This window comes from Spermophilus citellus, assembly GCF_964194105.1.
Source record: "Spermophilus citellus genome assembly, chromosome: 13".
In the NCBI taxonomy this organism is placed as follows: Eukaryota; Metazoa; Chordata; class Mammalia; order Rodentia; family Sciuridae; genus Spermophilus; species Spermophilus citellus.
In genome coordinates, this window is record NC_138193.1 from 79,379,472 (window position 1) to 79,393,512 (window position 14,041).

At 34.8% G+C, this 14,041-nt stretch overlaps 1 protein-coding gene across 2 annotated transcripts in view; it reads left to right on the forward strand.

The window, feature by feature from the left end:
- SRBD1 (S1 RNA binding domain 1) overlaps nucleotides 1-14,041 on the forward strand; it is a 227,205-nt gene that overhangs the window by 129,541 nt on the left and 83,623 nt on the right. For both annotated transcript variants that reach the window (XM_081265361.1, XM_081265362.1), the window contains exon 16: nucleotides 10,240-10,322. In XM_081265361.1, the coding sequence (XP_081121487.1) occupies nucleotides 10,240-10,322 (83 nt within the window). The remainder of the gene's footprint in view (nucleotides 1-10,239; nucleotides 10,323-14,041) is intronic.

The window sequence follows — 14,041 nt, forward strand, 5'->3', positions numbered from 1 at the left end:
TGGAATCTTTCTTTCTTTCTTTTTTTCTTTTAGACGGGGGGTACTTCGGATTGAACCCAGGGAGGGGCTCTTAACTGCTGAGTCACATCTCACCTCTTTTTAAATATTTTATTTAGAGACAGGGTCTTGCTGAGTTGCTTGGGGCCTCACCAAGTTCCTGAAGCAGGCTTTGAACTCTAGATCTTCCTACTTAAGCCTCCCAAGCCTCTGGGATTACAGACGTGTACCACTGAGCCTGGCTCTGGTGACATCTTTAATTGATGGGGTCTAGTTCAAGGTAATTAGCTCACTAGAGCATCATTCCTGAAATAGATTAATGCTAATCTTGTGCAGTTAGTTGTTACAAGGCCACCTCACGTGCTTTGCCCCTTCAACATGTGGCTGGTTCCCTTTCTGTTTCTCTTCCATTTTGTGACACAGCCAAGAGAGCCCTCACCAGAGTTTGAATAGATGAGGCCACACAATCTTGAATTTTTAGGCTCCCAAAATACTGTGAGTTAAATAAACCTTTTTATTTAAGACATTATCCAGTTTAAGGTATTCTGTTATAGTAACAGAAAATGGGCTAATACAAATTCTTTGTAAGTTTACTTTTATATAATAGAACCTCAGCAGCCATGCAAGTGTTAGACATACATAAGAGAATGACCTTTGTATTACTACATCTCCTTGGTCAGTTTATCATCTTATTGAAAATAGAAGTTGTCTTATCAATGCTTATCTCTCCCATAATAAGTACATTGTACAGGAAAGGCCTTCAATCTGAATGGATAAACTAACAGATGATACTAAAATGTTTATTGATTTCTGACTTAAAATGGGAAATGGAGTATACTTTTTATGTCTTTCGTCCCTTCTGAAATCCTATTAAAATGACAGAAACATTCTGTTTAAAGGAATAAGAAATAAGCCCTCTAGGACAAAAAGAATGAGAGAAGAGAAAGCAGCAACAAAAAGTTTTGAAACTAGAAGCCAGATAGATGAGTTATAAGTGACCTAGCCAGCTGGAGAAAGTTGAATTCTAAGGCAGCATTGTAGAAAACAGAAGACTAATGTGATGATATGGCTTATGCAGTCCCTCCTGATTCAGGAAAGTGGTATGAAGTACCTTTGGAGGTATGCTGGGAAGGCCAAGGGTGGTTCTAAAAATAAGAGGATTGGTTGAAAGTCTGTTTCAAAATCAAAGAGACCAGGTTAAGCATAGAATTACAACCTGACCAGCAACTGCACTTCTAGGTATATACCCCAAAGAATAGAAAATAGGAACTAAAATGCTTGTAATGCAAATGCTGATAGCACTATTCATAGCAGTCAAAAGCTGGAAACAACTCAAATATCTTATCAGCAGATGAATGTGTTATATTCATACATTAGAATATTATTCAACCATGAAAAAGAGTAGAGTACTGATACTTGCTGCAACTTGATGAACCTTGAAAATATTAAACCAAGTGGAGAAAGCCAGTCACAAAAGACCACATTTGTCTGATTACATTTATATGAAATGTGCAGATTTGGAGAATTTGTAAGATAGGCAGCCAGTTGTGGTTATCAGGCACTATAGAGAAATGGAAATGACTGCTTAAATGGGTACAAGGTTTTCTTTTGGTGTAATGATAGATGTGGTGGTTGCATAACATTGTAAGTGTGGTGAGTAGCACTGACTTGTACACTTTTAAAAATGATTAATTATGCATTTCTGTATATCAGCGACAAAACTTCTGAAACGGAAATGAGGAAAAACACCCCATTCACAATATCCTCAAAAAAAATAAAATACTTGGGAATCAACCTAAAAAAAGAGGTGAAAGACCTATACAATGAAAACTACAGAACCCTAAAGAAAGAAATAGAAGAGGAACTTAGAAGATGGAAAAATATACCCTGTTCATGGATAGGCAGAACTAACATCATCAAAATGGCGATATTACCAAAAGTTCTCTATAGGTTTAATGCAATGCCAATCAAAATCCCAATGGCACTTCTTGTAGAAATAGATAAAGCAATCATGAAATTCATATGGAAAAATAAAAGACCCAGAATAGCAAAAGCAATACTAAGCAGGAAGAGTGAATCAGGCGGTATTGCAATACCAGACTTCAAACTATATTACAGAGCAATAGTAACAAAAACAGCATGGTACTGGTACCAAAACCGGCGGGTGGACCAATGGTACAGAATAGAGGACACAGAGACTAACCCACAAAGTTACAACTACCTTATATTTGATAAAGGGGCTAAAAGCAAGCAATGGAGGAAGGATAGCATCTTCAACAAATGGTGTTGGGAAAACTGGAAATCCATATGCAACAAAATGAAACTAAACCCTCTCCTCTCACCATGTACAAAAGTTAACTCAAAATGGATCAAAGACCTTGATATCAAAACAGAGACTCTGCGTATGATAGAAGAAAAAGTTGGCTCCGATCTACATATTGTAGGGTCAGGCCCCAAATTCCTTAATAGGACACCCATAGCACAAGAGTTAATAACAAGAATCAACAATTGGGACTTACTTAAACTAAAAAGTTTTTTCTCAGCAAGAGAAACAATAAGAGAGGTAAATAGGGAGCCTACATCCTGGGAACAAATTTTTACTCCTCACACTTCAGATAGAGCCCTAATATCCAGAGTATACAAAGAACTCAAAAAATTAGACAACAAGATAACAAATAACCCAATCAACAAATGGGCCAAGGACCTAAACAGACACTTCTCAGAGGAGGACATACAATCAATCAACAAGTACATGAAAAAATGCTCACCATCTCTAGCAGTCAGAGAAATGCAAATCAAAACCACCCTAAGATACCATCTCACTCCAGTAAGATTGGCAGCCATTATGAAGTCAAACAACAACAAATGCTGGAGAGGATGTGGGGAAAAGGGTACTCTTGTACATTGCTGGTGGGACTGCAAATTGGTTCGGCCACTTTGGAAAGCAGTATGGAGATTCCTGGGACAGCTGGGAATGGAACCACCATTTGACCCTGCTATTGCCCTTCTCGGACTATTCCCTGAAGACCTAAAAGGAGCGTACTACAGGGATACTGCCACATCAATGTTCATAGCAGCACAATTCACAATAGCTAGACTGTGGAAACAACCCAGATGCCCTTCAATGGATGAATGGATTAAAAAAATGTGGCATCTATACACCATGGAGTATTACGCAGCAGTAAAAAATGACAAAATCATGGAATTCGCAGGGAAATGGATGGCACTAGAGCAGATTATGCTTAGTGAAGCTAGCCAATCCCTAAAAAACAAATACAAAATGACTTCTTTGATATAATGAGAGCAATTAAGATTAGAGAAGGGAGGAAGAGCAGGAAGAAAAGACTAGCAATAAACAGAGACATGAAGGGGGAGGGAAAGGGAAAAAAAATGGGAATTACATGGAAATGGAGGGAGAGCCGCATTGTTATACAAAAATACATATAAGAGGCTGTGAGGGGAATGGGAAGATAAATAAGGAGAGAAATAAATTACAGTGGATGGGGTAGATAGAGAGGATGGGAGGGGAGGGGAGGGGAGGGGGGATAGTATAGGATAGGAAAGGTAGCAGAATACAACAGTTACTAATATGGCATTTTGTAAAAATGGGGATATGTAACTGATATGATTTTGAAATCTGCGTTGGGGGTAAAAATGGGAGCTCATAACTCACTCAAAGCTTATGTAAGAAATATGCTATGTCAAGAGCTTTGTAATGTTTTGAACAACCAATAAAAAAAAATAAAAATAAAAAAAAAATAAAATAAAATAAAATATAAAAAAAAATAAATAAAAATGATTAATTATATGTTATATAATTATATGTTATATAATTATATATATGATTAATTGTATGTTATATGTTATATAAAACTCAATAAGATAGCAACAGTTAGACCTTTCCTTCCACATAGTTAGGTTACTGTTATTTTTCTGCGTTTACTGAAGACTAGAGATTTGTTTTCTGGAGTGGTGAAACAAAAAGTTTCTACAGTGGTGGACACAGCTTACATACAGGAGTGGGGATGCCATAAAGAGTATTTAGAGAGGAACAAACTTTTTATGAAAATTGATAGCTTTGACCAACACAAGAGATAATACCTAAAGAAACCAAGATCAGAGATTCCATAGAGAAATGACCAGAGCACCCTGTATTGATGCCAGCGGTAACGCTTACCTTTGAAGAAAGTACTTCCAGTCAGCTTGTTCATACCCTGCCCGTTGTGGACAGTCAAGGGTCACCTAACGTATAAGGAAAACTTACTTATGACATGTCAAAATATACCAGGGGAAAAAGCTACGGAGGAAATAGAATTGATGTTGGCAGAAGAAAAATAAGGAAATGTTTAACATTCTCAGAGACATAGAAATATTCCATTCATTTAGAGATACATCCATAAAGTAAAATTCATCCTTTCAAAAGGAAGACATTATTCTTTAAATTTTTCCTTTAAAATTCATTACAGAAAATGATGAATTCACCATCTATGAATTTTGATTAACTTATATAACCTCTACCAACTCTGTTACAATCAAGATGTATAGTGATTTTTTTAAACTACATTAACATATTTGTTAGTTTCTTATTCAACAGAGTCAAGGTGATATGTTGACATCGAAATTATGAACATTGCATTTTAATAAATTGGGTTTTCTTAATGGCACTGGGGATTGAATACTCTACCACTGAGCTACATCTCTAGCCCTTTTTTCATTTTTAATTTATTTTATTTACTTATTTTTGGGGGGCGGTACTGGGAATTGAACTCAGGGACCCTCAGCCACTGAGCCACATCCCTAGCCCTATTTTGTATTTTATTTAGAGACAGGGTCTCACTGAGTTGCTTAGTGCCCCGCTTTTGCTGAGGCTGGCTTTGAACATACAATCCTCCTGCCTCATCATTTTTTATTTGAGCCAGGTTCTCACTAAATCACCCAAGCTGGCCTTCAACTTGTGATTCTCCTGCCGAAGTCTCCCAACTATCTGGGATTGCAGGGTTGGGCCACTGTGCCCAGCCTTAATAAACTTTATAATGAAAACAATTCAAATTTGATGTTATTGAATGAAAATTAAAAAACTACATTGAGAAATTTTATGGATTTTCCTTTGTTCCTTCCTGACAAGGGGAAAGATAAAACAAGATGAATATTGGATCTTAAAAAGAAATACCTCTATTTAATATTGTTAGATAATATAATAAAACAAAATTAAAAGTGGACTGTTTAGTAGAGTCTTTTTTAGGCAATGATTTGATTTACTCTAGAAGCTTTAGGATTCTGGGTATTTCATAGAACTCAAGGGCCCTGGAACCGTTTTTATTTATTGGATACAAGGCATGTAATGAAAGCGGGTGAGAGGTGTTGCTTTCAGACTACTGTATATCAGCATGCAAGTTGTACACAGTGTAACTTAGCCATATGAGAAAGGTGTTGCTAACCTTTTAGGGTGACGATCTTCACTAAATCTGGACTCACTATCCTCCTTTATGTATCTAACACATTTTTTCCTCTAATGCTTCTAAGCTCAATACCCTTATTTTTTTTTTTAAAGAGAGAGTGAGAGAGGGGGGAGAGAGAGAGAGAGAGAGAGAGAGAGAGAATTTTTAAATATTTATTATTTTTTAGTTCTCGGCGGACACAACATCTTTGTTGGTATGTGGTGCTGAGGATCGAACCCGGGCCACATGCATGCGAGGCGAGCGCGCTACCGCTTGAGCCACATCCCCAGCCCCCTCAATACCCTTATTAATAATTTTCTTTTTCACATTTAATGACACTACCGTTTACCAAATTACTATTTATTAACAACTAAAATTTCATGTGTACTTTCTGTGCTCTTTTCATTGGTCTATGTAGTTTAACACAATTCAAGATTCTGTTTTTGTTGACTTATAATAGGAGTGCTTTTATCTTTTTTAATTGTACTTAGGTGTTTCTTTTTTTCCAAATAAACTTTAAATCCATTTAATAAATAGTTTTTAAATTCTGTAAGATATAGAGCAAAATTCTGTTAACATCTATCCTTTTGTCCAGTTTCTGTACTTTTTTATTTCTCTCGGAGATTAAGTAGACACACACACACACTACATATATGGTAAATGATCCTTTTGTTTTGCTTGTTTTTAATTTTAATTTACCACACTGTATATTAGATCTCCAGAACTTATCTTATAACTGCATGGTTTTACTCTTTGACCAACATCTCCCCATTTTTTTCCATTCCCCAGTCCATTTCTTATTGGCTGTTGAGTGCATAAGATAAAGCATCATGTTTTGACTGTGTGTTGAAACCAGCCAGACTGATTGGAATCTTATTAGTTCTTACATTTTTTCAGTTCACTTGCTACTTTAGTTTTTTAGGTAGACAAATATCATCTGCAAATAAAAATAATAATAATCTGGTTTTTATACTATATTTATATCTTCCTTTTTGTTAAAGCACATTAACTATTATTTCCTGAACAATGGTAAAAAGTAGCATTGGTATAGGAAAATATTGATCTCACCTGTGTATAAAGTAGTATTTGGATTCCATTCAGCCCACCCTTCCCATTTACCACGCCAACTCTTGGCAAACTAATCTGCCCTCTAACTATGTGGATTTGCTTGTTCTGGCCTGTTCATTTGATTAGAATCATACGGTATGTGGTCTTTTATGTCTGGCTTCTTCACTTAGCATAATGTTTCTCAGGTTCATCCATGCTCTTCCTCAAAGTATATATCAACATTTCACTCTGTCGTGTTACCAAATGATACTCTTTTGAATGGGTAGACCACATTTTGTTTATCCATTCATCAGTTGATGGATATTTATGATGTTTTTACTTTTTTTTTGGTTATTTTAGATAATGCTTCTGTGAACATTCATTGATAAGGTCTTATGTGGACATGTTTCCATTTCTTTTGAGTATTACCTAGGAATAAAAATTTGAGGGCATGTGGTAACTGTATGTTTAACATTTCCCAGAAATCATATTGACTTACATCAGTTACTGTAGTCTCCTTATGATTCATTTGTTGCTTTTTTCCACTATTTCTACCTTTTCCTCTCCATCTCAAAATAAAGATGTTCCCTAAGATTGGGTCTACAACTTCCTATTTTAAAAATTCTTTTGGTAAACTAGCTTATATATTCTCTTTTCCTGAGTTATCTCTTACTTTTTCCTTGTGGGAATCTTTTGCCAAGCCTGATTATTATCCACTGGAGCTCTGCTTTATCATGTGTACTAAGTAACTCTTGCTTGGTGATCTTGTCAATTTCTCTCCAAAGCCTGAACATGTGACTGAATCTGTGGTGTTCATCTTTTATCCTCTCTACCCCTCCTTCCTTTTCTTCCATACTTAAGTTTTTAGACTATACAGAGTGAATAGCATCTGAGAGGGAAATACCAGCTGGAGAAACATTAGGTTGTCTGTCAAGGCTGTTTATTGGAAGCACTGTAACTCCAGAGGCTCTGGACTTATGTAGCATTAACATGTCACCTAGAAGCCCCAATTTCCATTCCATTGCTCTGCTGCATTTAGTAATATTAGAATGCAAAAGGGAACACAGCAATTAGATGCAAACAGAATAGAAAATAGCTTAAAACCCTTTTGTATATTTCCGAAAAATTTTAACTATGAGGCTGTACCCACACTTAACAAATTATGCAATTGCTTTAACTAGTTTCTGTTTAGAGTTTCATAATGTGGGTTTTCTGGTAGGGGTAGATTTAAGAGATTTACCCATTATTGATCTTCTTTTATTGCATTTCTAGTACTTGCCTTTCTACACTTAAATATTCTGATGCCTATATTTTAACTTGGTTTATTCTTTGGGTTTTTTTTTTTTTACTTAAAGTATTTTGGCAATATATATATGTTTTTTGAAAATCATTCTTTTTTTTTTTTTGAGAGAGAGAGAGAATGAGAATTTTTTTTTAATATGTATTTTTTAGTTTTCGGCAGACACAACATCTTTGTATGTGGTGCTGAGGATCGAACCCGGGCCACACGCATGCCAGGCGAGCACGCTACCGCTTGAGCCACATCCCCAGCCCTGAAAATCATTCTTACTGCATTATAGATTTAAAGCTAGGATAAATAAATGTTTGGTTTATAGAAATTCAAGTACATCACTAGTAGCACTGTATTTTCATTTTGTAATTGTAGCATTATTAGAGGAAAGCATTTCTTTTATAGCCTGCAGTGTTTACACCTAATTAACCTTTTTTTTAATATTTATTTTTTAGTGGAGTTGGACACAATACCTTTGTTTTATTTATTTTTTTAATGTCATGCTGAGGATCAAACCCAGGGAATCACATGTGCTAGGCAAGTGATCTACCACTGAGCCACAACCCCAGCTCCCCCCGCCACTGATTAACCTTTTGTGATTTTTTTTTTTCTTTTGATGGTGCTGGGGATTGAACTCAGGAACTTGCTTGTGCTTTACCACTGAGTAAACCCTCAGCTCTGCTTTTGTGAGTTTTGATTGAAAGGTATATGTGAAGGCCTTGAAATCCTCTCTTCTGTAAGAGAAATAGGCAGATTGTCTGTCACCAGGTTACTAATATCTAAACTTACTTTACAAATTGCCTTTGTCAACGTGTGTTACATATATTAAGAGAGGACATAAAAATGACAGTGTCCATATAGTGAACTTGATGTTCACAGTAGATCTTATTTTCTGACGAGAGAGGACTAGAGAATCTGAAGATCTCTTACAAGAGGTGACTTTTGTTGCTAGACCTAAACAGTTTAATATGAAAGCAAGCATGGATTTCCTTTGGTAGCGTTACAATGTTTTCACTTAATGAATTTACATTGCATCCAGTCAATATGAGTAGGTAACACTGATTGGCTTTCATGTATTTAGAAAATAACACAAGATAGCTTTATTTAAATAAAGTGTACATAAAGTACTCAATGTAAGTATGTATGTACACAACAGTACTTGATAATATAATATATATTAGTGTATTGTATATAATAGTGTGTATATATGTATGAAGCTGTTCATACGTAAGGACTCGGTGTTACTGTGCTACTTGGGTTGGGGTTGGGGTGGGTGCCTTTAGAAATATCCATAAAAGTCATAATAAATATGTTTTCTCTACCTAAATCTGTAAGTTCAATTATATAGAAGTTTTATTGTTTGGTTAAAATGATGGCAGTAAATGATGATTAGGTAAAAAGTCATGATGTAGATAAAAGTATGTTTGAAGTTATTTTTCAAGTTTCTTGAGTATGGATTGTGATGGTCAAGAAAGGGATGTGATTAGAACTGTATATGTGTTACAAGACAAGCAGTTGGGCTAGAGGGCCTCCCAATGCACTCCTGCAATCATATTCAGTGGCATACAAGTGTATTCACTAGCTAGTAGACTCAGTATCTCTGCTTGCATTAAGATATGATTCATTATGTATTCATTATTATCACAGGATCTAGTCCTGATAGCATATTTGACGTATAACTACAAGTCATATGTTGTGGAGGAGGCTCAGACTCTCGGAAACAGATTTGGGATCCTGGCAGGTGGAAGAAGATGTACAACACAGTTGGGGTAGTAGACATTCTGTATTCAGAGGCAGCAGCAGTCCCCCAGCCTCCAACCTCATTTTTCCCCATTTTTTCCCCAGCCAGTTCCATTTAGATCCCTGAGCCATTTCCATAGGCCTTTTTTATATGCAGGCCAAACAAAAGAAGCCCATTGCCTTCAGGTTACATAAGTGGGCATATGCTCACACGCAAACGTTTATAACCTTGATATATATGCAGAATCAGGGTATTCATGATCTTGGCTTCATACTAAAAACATAATCTGCCAGAAGCCTTGACAAAGGATCCTAACTATAGCCATCTTGGGCTTGCCCTACATCATATTTATAATTATAATTATTTAAAAATAAAACAAATATCTACTCACTTTTTAAAGCATGAAATATCCTATTCTTTAAGAATGAACAGATAATTGTATAGGTATGTGAACTAAGTGTTATGATTGTTTTTTTTCAAGTCTATAATTCTTTTTAGTCTATTTATGCTCAAGAATGCCTAGGATGGCATGATTAATTCTGAAATTTTGCATGGGAAAGAAAGAGAACTTTGAAATTTATGAAATTTAAATTGTTTGTCCTTGGAGGGCAGTATAAGTAGGGATAGGATTAAGTACTTGAATTATGAGGAACTAACGTAAGTAATTATCTGAGTACTGCTTTTCACATTAAGTTATACTTGTTTTCTGATTCTGTTTTTTTCAGTTTCCATAGCAAGGCGTGTACAAGATCCATTAGCTGAGCTAGTGAAAATTGAGCCGAAGCACATTGGAGTTGGAATGTATCAGGTAAAGCGATGTGGATCATTTAATTTATGAAATCCATCAATACAAAGAGCAGTGCTCAAATCTGGCATAGTAATTAAGTGTTAGTGGGAATAGATTTCCATTTTTAAAGGTCATACAGTTTTGTGAGGAGGTAGTTAGGAGTTATAAGTTACTGGGGAAGGAGAGAATCCTTGCTTTTTCTTGTGTTTGTGATCTTGATCAAGTCTTAGAATGGTCTCTAGTCAAATGTAAAAACTAGTAAACCTTTAGATCAAACTAGTAACAATTTGGAGAGCCTTTCCTTTTAATACTATTATAAAAATGGAAAGAGTGTGGAATGGAGGGGGCACATTTTGGTTCTTTGTGTAAACCAATATGAACCATTGAACTTTATTGATCTTTTAGGAAGAAGCTTTTGGTCCCTACTGTGCCTTATTTTCCCCCTATTTTCCATTTGTTTGATTGTTGTAATTGGGTTTTGATTATTACCCAGAATAGTCTAAAACTTACCAATTGTTGTTACTGTATAGTACCAGTAGTAGCAGCAGCAACAGTACTAGTAGTAGTAGTTGTTGTTTTTGTTGTTACTGTATTTTCAGTTCTTAAGGTTCTATGTGTTCATTGAGCAATTGGAAACAGCACTGAATCTTTAATAGTGTGGATTCATGGTGGTAGCAGGATAGCTTATGGGGCTTAAATTTGTCTCCAAAAAGCTTGGGTCAAATTGTTTTTCTCTTTGATAAAATCTTCTTAAATCTAAAATAGAATATTATCTTCTATTACAATTGTGATTATAATACAATATGATTACAATCTTCATGGACTTTAAGTGATAATTATTGTATTGTACATTCACTCATGAAATCTGTGATTACTAGAAATAGAAGAGACCTTATAAATCATACAACCTTACTTCCTCACTTGACAGAAATAATGGCTGTGCCTTAGAGTAAGAATTTTTACTCAGGATTATATGGTGACAAAGTTTGTACGAACTTGCCATATATTGAAACTATATGAGTATTTCCATTTTATAGGAAGTTGGACTAAGAGGCATTCAGAGCTTTAACTGGCCTTGTTCATTTGGGAAGAAATAGTTACTAAAGGTAAAGTAGATAAAAAAAAAAACCTGGTTTCTAAAAGATTATAACTTAAAACAGATTTGTGATATAGACAGTTTTTGTGAGGGGAATTGTAGTTTTATTAGATGAAATTATGGGTCATCTTAGCAAGGTAGGTAGGATAAGAAAAAGAGCCAAGATTTCAAATTTCTAGAACCCAAGCAGGCTAATAAGTCACTAGTATCAATGAGATCTTTAAGTAAATATCAGAGACCTAACAAGAGATTGAGTTTAATGGAAAGAGTGAAATTTTTGCAATAGCAATAAGACATAGAAGAGTTTTAGCAAGGGATTGACTCGGATCTTTTTTGTATTTATAAACGTTGACTTTGGTATTCTGGTGAAAATGGATTAGAGGGGAAGAGGAAAAGCTATAAAGCCAACTAAGTGGCTGTTAAAGTAGCCCAGGTAAGAGATAATGGTGCTTGGACAAAGTTAATGGCTGTAAAGATGAAAAGAAATTAAGTCTATTTTGTAGGGACTACTTCATGATAAGTAAGAGAAAGAAATTGTCAAGAATTTGCTCCATGGGTTCTGGTATGTGTTTGATGCCTTAGTAATGTAGATTTTGGGTAATTCAGTTTTGAACATGTTGGTTTTAGATAGTTATAAGAAATCTAAGTAAAGATGTTAAACAGAAGTTGCATCTACAAGTCTGAGATTAAAAGAAAGAGCCCTATGAAATTGGAGTGCATACTGTTTAACAAATAATAAAATTGAGAAAGTAGTCAGATGGTAGGTTGAACTTATGATATTCTTTAACTGCCCTACCACTACTGCCAATGTATCCACAACTCCAATTCTCTGAAATAACAGAAAAGGTGTACATGTGTATCTATACCCATGTGAATGCATATTTGTCTGTCTGAATGATAATGACTAGAAAAATAAGAAAGGATCCTATTAGTGAATGGAAATTTCAGGAATTCCAGAAAGACACTAAGTGTGAAGAATCACTCCCACAAAGATAAAACTGGCTGGAACTACAGTCCAAAACATGTACAGGTCATTTGTTAACACATAAATTTTAAACCAGATGATGAATTGGAAAAACTTTTTTGCCACAAGTTTATATGTATGTTTTGATAACTACATATTTTACTATTAAGATTTTTTGTTGATTTGTATACATTTATGTTAGTTTCTATAAAACATTTACATAAAATATATATAAGGAGCCTTTACATGCCATTTATCATGAAAAGAATAGAAATTTATCTTTTTTTATCAAACAAGGTGTTGTTATTTCAACATAACAGTTGAATAAAGTTGTAATAAAAATATGTGTAGGTGGGAAGGATATGATGTAACAAGCATTCATATACACTGCTTGTAGAAGTATATATTGCTATTTCTAGCAAATAGTCACTTTTTAAAAAATATATTCTTTTTACCTGGAAATTCTTCTTTTAGTAATTCCAAGGTAGTAATAAGAACTTCTGGTAACACTTATATACAAATTTGCTGGACAAATTGCAAAATATTGGAAGCAATTATAATAGGGGAATAATTAAACCGATTATGATATGTATGTTAGTTGAAATATTATACAGCCATTAAAAATTCAGGCTTTCAAGGATTTACAAACATAAGAAAATTGCTCCTGACACAATATTTTTAAATTGCAGCAAAGGTGTTGTTATAGATAAAACTAACATGTGTTTTTAAAATATAGCTATGTATTTACATCAAAAGAAAAAAATGTACCTGGAAAGTTACTGTAATTTATGTGTTTGGTTGATGTGATGGGGGAAATTTTTCTTTCACTTTTTCAAGCTTTCTATAGTGAATATGTAGTAGAAAAAATTATTTATATAAATATATAAATAAAAATATCCATTTCCATGTCTCAGGCAATATACTGCGTAGTCTTGATACGATGGATTTTCAATACAACCCTAGAAGAACTTTGTAGTTGAAACCTTCCCATGGTTTTAGTATAAATTTAATACTTACATTCATTCCAATTTAAGATATAAGTAGCTGGACATACATTATTGATTTAAAAAATGAAAACTATTCAATGAAAGTGTTAAATAGAAACTATAATATTATTTCAATAGAAACTGAAATTCTTTTGGTTTAATAACAGCTAAAATGCTAAAGGCAGCATTCCAATCCGTGTCTTAGAAAATGGAGAGAGCTGATTTTAAAAACACATGCCTGTCATTATTTCTGAAGAGAGAGGCCGCCAGTGTGGTCGAATGACAGCATATCCCTAACTGACCCCTAAAGACTTTGCTGGAAAGTGGCTTGGTGTTACTCCCAAGAAAACACTCCGGGTGAGAGCAGGATGATGCAGGATTGGCTGTGGAAGTTCTGTGGGACGTGGGGAATGGTGGTTTAGCTTGGCCTTGTCATACCCTGAAAGCACAACTTAAATTAAGTTGGATTTACTTGCTATTTATTTTTTCTTTGGAGTGAGTTCTAGATACTTTCATGCTCATTAACACCTCTATTTGGTAATGAGCATGTACAGTGTAGTAGGAAGGACTCAGAACAGCCTCTTTTCTCCTTTTGTGCTTCTCTGTTAGATCATTTGATGATGTTAGAATATGAAATGGTTGTCCAAAATAAGTTTTTGGAACCCTTAGTGGATTCTGTATCCAGGCCATCTTT